This window comes from Wickerhamomyces anomalus (assembly GCF_001661255.1).
Source record: "Wickerhamomyces anomalus NRRL Y-366-8 unplaced genomic scaffold WICANscaffold_18, whole genome shotgun sequence".
Lineage (NCBI taxonomy): Eukaryota > Fungi > Ascomycota > Saccharomycetes > Phaffomycetales > Wickerhamomycetaceae > Hansenula > Hansenula anomala.
In genome coordinates this window covers 2,610-6,572 of record NW_017567127.1, presented here as the reverse complement: position 1 = coordinate 6,572, position 3,963 = coordinate 2,610, and the positions used below count along the sequence as shown (strand labels likewise).

Genomic DNA, 3,963 nt, shown 5'->3' with positions numbered 1-3,963 from the left:
GGCAATGATTTCTTATTACCATCGAAAAACACTGTACCTTCCAACTTGATCATTGTACTATGGTCAATCAACTTATGGGATTGTGGATATAAAGCATAAGTAGCACTTGCATCCTTAATAATAGCCATAGCTGTTTTTTTTTGCTTTTTCTCATCTTTATAAAATGACACTGAACCTTTATAAACTTTCCCCTTTTTCGATTTCTTGTTTGGTTGTTCAATAACTGCAAAACATCTTTTCCAAGGCATACCAGAACCGAATCTAACACTAACCCAATCTTCATAATCAAATTTCGATTCTGATAAAATGGTTCTAATATCTGAAAGTTTTGAACCTTTGGCAGATAATAAGGCACCAGTATAAGCTTCTTGCAATGAAGTATATTCAAACGTGGATAATCTGAAAGCGGCGTTCCAACGATGGAAATCTTCAAGTTCTTGATATTGTAAAAGATATTGATTTTTCAAAGTTGTAGAGACGATAATAATGTTTTTCAAACCTTGAGAGTTTTCCAATTTATCAACTGCTCTGAATGAGGAGTCTGTAAAGTTGATATAGTCCGGCTTAGAACTAGCATTCATCAATGCTTCTGTGTTGTTTTGATGCTTTTCTAATTCATCAACGTCCCAAACAGCCAATTGAGTCCCCAACAAGACACCGTATACTTCTCTCCATTGACGATTTGGCACTGGTTCACCATCAGAGTTGATACTCTGTAAGAGCATAAAGACACCTTCATTGTAACGACGGTGGGCCTGAGCACCTAACAAGGTGACGATTGGAGCCAGTTCTGGGGGTATTTCTTCGGAAGGTTGTGGAGGAGTAGAGTTTGATCTTGACCTTGTGTCAGCCATATTAGGGGAGGCTGCTCCGGAGCGGTTTCCGGAAAAGATCCTCTTCATGTTCAGTGTTGAGCTAGTGTGTTCACGGTTTTGGAGTCTGTTGTTGAAGTTGTCAACTTCGTCGTTGTCGTCTGCCAAACCTTTTTTCGTTGTTGTTGTTGATGATTTTTGTTTTTATTTATAAATCTCCTAAAAAAGTGTTGAAAATAATTTTTTAGGATTTTTTTTCTCTTGGTACCCCCAAAACCGGTAACAGCACGCACAGAGTCGCCGGAGGACTTTGGTGGGAACCTCTGCCTGGAAGCCAGGCTGAAAGCGCCCACTTTGCTCGCCAGGCAAGGACCCTTTGGATTTTTGGCTGTGTTGGAAAGGTTTCGAGCAACGATGGAGGCTTTGTACTCTCAACGACGATCAGTTTGCCAGTCAATCCTTCACGCACTTAAAAAAGGCCCGTGATTGGCTCAGGCCACTAGTTTTGGCCATTTTGGTAGAGTAGCTTAAGCAACTTGTGTGCAACTTGGTGAACACCGAGATTCGCGCCAAACATCAAGAAGCTACAAGGAACATAAAATGTGTGTACAATTATATCAAAATTCAAATACATAAAAACAAACACATAATCAAATTCTAAAGTGAGAGTCATTGTTGAGATTCATGAAAACCGTTCAAAAAATATCGATGTTTGGTAATTTACCATCTTTTCTCTGCTTCCAATATTCACCGTTAAACTTCCAGTACTCTTCACCAGTGGCTTTATGTGTCTCTCTAGTGAAATAAGTAGGATGGTATTTCTCGCCTTGTTGTTCTCTTTTCTTTCTAGCAGCTCTTTGTTTCTCTTCGACTCTATTCTTCAACACTCCAGCCTCATCATATTTACCGTCCTCCATGGCTCTTTGATCTGGTCTTAATCTAGTATCAGATGGACTGACATACTCCAATAATTTAGGATTTGGTTCGTTCAAAGTAATTGCATAGCTGGTCAAATTGAATGGAACTTTTGGTCTTGGAGCCATTTGCCATATCAAGAATTTAGTACCATCTTCAGTTGGTGTTGAACTAATCTTTTTATTGGAATAATCAATACTTGAATCATTTTTAATCACTTTTTTACCAAAGATTCTATTGTTCCAATGTCCACCAATTGACCAAACCTTTTCACCTTTTCTATTATAAATAACACCACTCATTTCATAAGCAGAAGCACCTCTCCAACCTCTTGGTTTAAAGTTCAACACTGCTTTATCACCAGTTTGATTATTAGTAATGATCATTTCACCGTAATTATCAACTGATGGATTACCAACAATAATACCAATAACTGAACTAGTAATCTTCTTCCATGTATACAATTCTTCTTTATGTGATGATTGATCAGGTCTTAGATGTAAATACCAAATACCAAGAGGTTGAACATCAAATGAACGACCATTAAAACCTGATTTGACTGAAGTTTCACCATAATAATCCCATTTAGAAGCTTCAGCTATAGCTGCTGAAACTGGTGGATGATGACTAACTTGTTCTGTAAAGAATCTAAATCCTAAATCTGGTCTTGCGTATTCATAAGTTTCACCTAATAATGGGTTGAAAGGTTTAGCAACACGATTAGTTGTTGATCCATACTCAGAAGCTGCAAATGCTGCGACATATAATAATCTTAAAGTTGAATCTTCAAATGAGGCAGCTTGATCTAACAAATTCACATATTCCAAATCTTCAGCAACTCTTTGCAATAATGAAGTTGGCTCATTAAATGTAACTGGAAGAGCAATTTTAGTCATATCCTTACCTATCATGGATTTCAAAATACCCCACAATCCTATTTTTGGTCTGTCGTCAACTTTTAAAGCCAATTCACTTCTTGGTGTGAAATCGTAACCCTTAAATGTGCCTTCATTTTTCATCAATAAATCTTTCTTTTGCTGTAGTTCATTGGAATATTCACCCTCCACTTGTTGTTCCTCTTCTTCTTGTTTTGGCTCAGTTCCAACAGGCTTTTCTGTAGTTTCAGGTTCTTGAACACTTGGTGCTGGTGTAGTTGCAGCTGTAGAGCCAGCAACACCTCCAACAATTGATTCTTGAGTTGCCCTTTCAGATACTTCATCATCTTCTTCGAAATCTGCAGCATCAAAAAATTCATCATCTGAATCCTCATCTTCATTAATGAATCTTGAAATCTCAACATCGTTAGCATCAAAAGGCTCATCTTGAACAGTGGTAGATTCAGCAGCACCTAATGGAGATGGACCTGTTGGTTGAGCTTCAGGTGTTGCAGGAACATCTGCAAGTGGTGAGCCGATATTACCAAATTTTTTTGTTAAAACTTTTTTCAAGTTTCTTCTTTCAGCCTCAAAGTTTTGTAATTCGCTGTTTTTAGCCAGTAATTCATTTTCTAGATCTCTAATCGAGTTGATCCATAATTCATTGATATCTTTTTGTTTTTGTAGATCTCTAATCAATTTTTCATCTCTTTTGGAAACCAATGTGTTTAATCTATCAAAGCTTTCGGTTAAAGTTTCAATAGCACCAAGTGAAATGTTCAATGGTTCTGAAGGCGTGTTCATTGTTTCTTTGACGCTAAACAACAACTCTCTCAATGAGCCCAATTCAAGACTGAATCCTCTTTTCAAAACTGAAATCTCTTGAATATAAGGACCAGATTCAATATCAATATCTTCATTTTCTTGAACAATACTGACTTCCCTCGATTCGTTATCATCTTCATCATCGGTATCATAAACAATTTGGGATGGACGGCGAGCTTCAGTCTGTTTCAAGCGCTCATTTTCTTTGATGTCAGCTAAACTGTTTGCACTAGATTCCAATTTATTAGAATTTTCTTCAACTGATCCAGAGCTTAAGTTTCTTGTATGACGGTTAACTCCAGCTCCTCCAACACTATCGAAGCTATCTTTTCTTTCAGTTTCTTGGGAATAACGAATAGCTCTTTCCTTATCCTTAGCATATCTTATTGCTCCTTGTAAACTCCAAACCCAACGATTTGTTTCAATTGGATAATTACTTTTCAAATGCCATCTAACACCACTTTTACTGATAATTTCAAATTTTTGTTTTTCTGATGAATCTAAATGTAGAATGGCACTTTTCATGTTTAATGACC

The 3,963-nt window shown here is 37.1% G+C and overlaps 2 protein-coding genes across 2 annotated transcripts in view; both read right to left on the bottom strand.

The window, feature by feature from the left end:
- Positions 1-19: 19 nt before the first annotated feature.
- WICANDRAFT_65873 (PH domain-containing protein) lies at positions 20-854 on the bottom strand (the record flags this gene model as incomplete). Its single annotated transcript, XM_019184005.1, has 1 exon — positions 20-854. A coding segment is annotated over one exon (835 nt), but the record flags the coding sequence as incomplete, so codon positions are not given.
- Positions 855-1,367: 513 nt separating this feature from the next.
- The window catches only part of WICANDRAFT_59604 (uncharacterized protein), a gene marked incomplete at its 5' end in the record, with an annotated part of 5,026 nt that continues 2,430 nt past the window's right edge, over positions 1,368-3,963 (bottom strand). The window contains 2 exons of the mRNA XM_019182841.1: positions 1,368-2,836; positions 2,912-3,687. Of these exons, the coding sequence (XP_019035861.1) occupies positions 1,508-2,836; positions 2,912-3,687 (2,105 nt within the window). The 3' untranslated portion in view covers positions 1,368-1,507. The remainder of the gene's footprint in view (positions 2,837-2,911; positions 3,688-3,963) is intronic.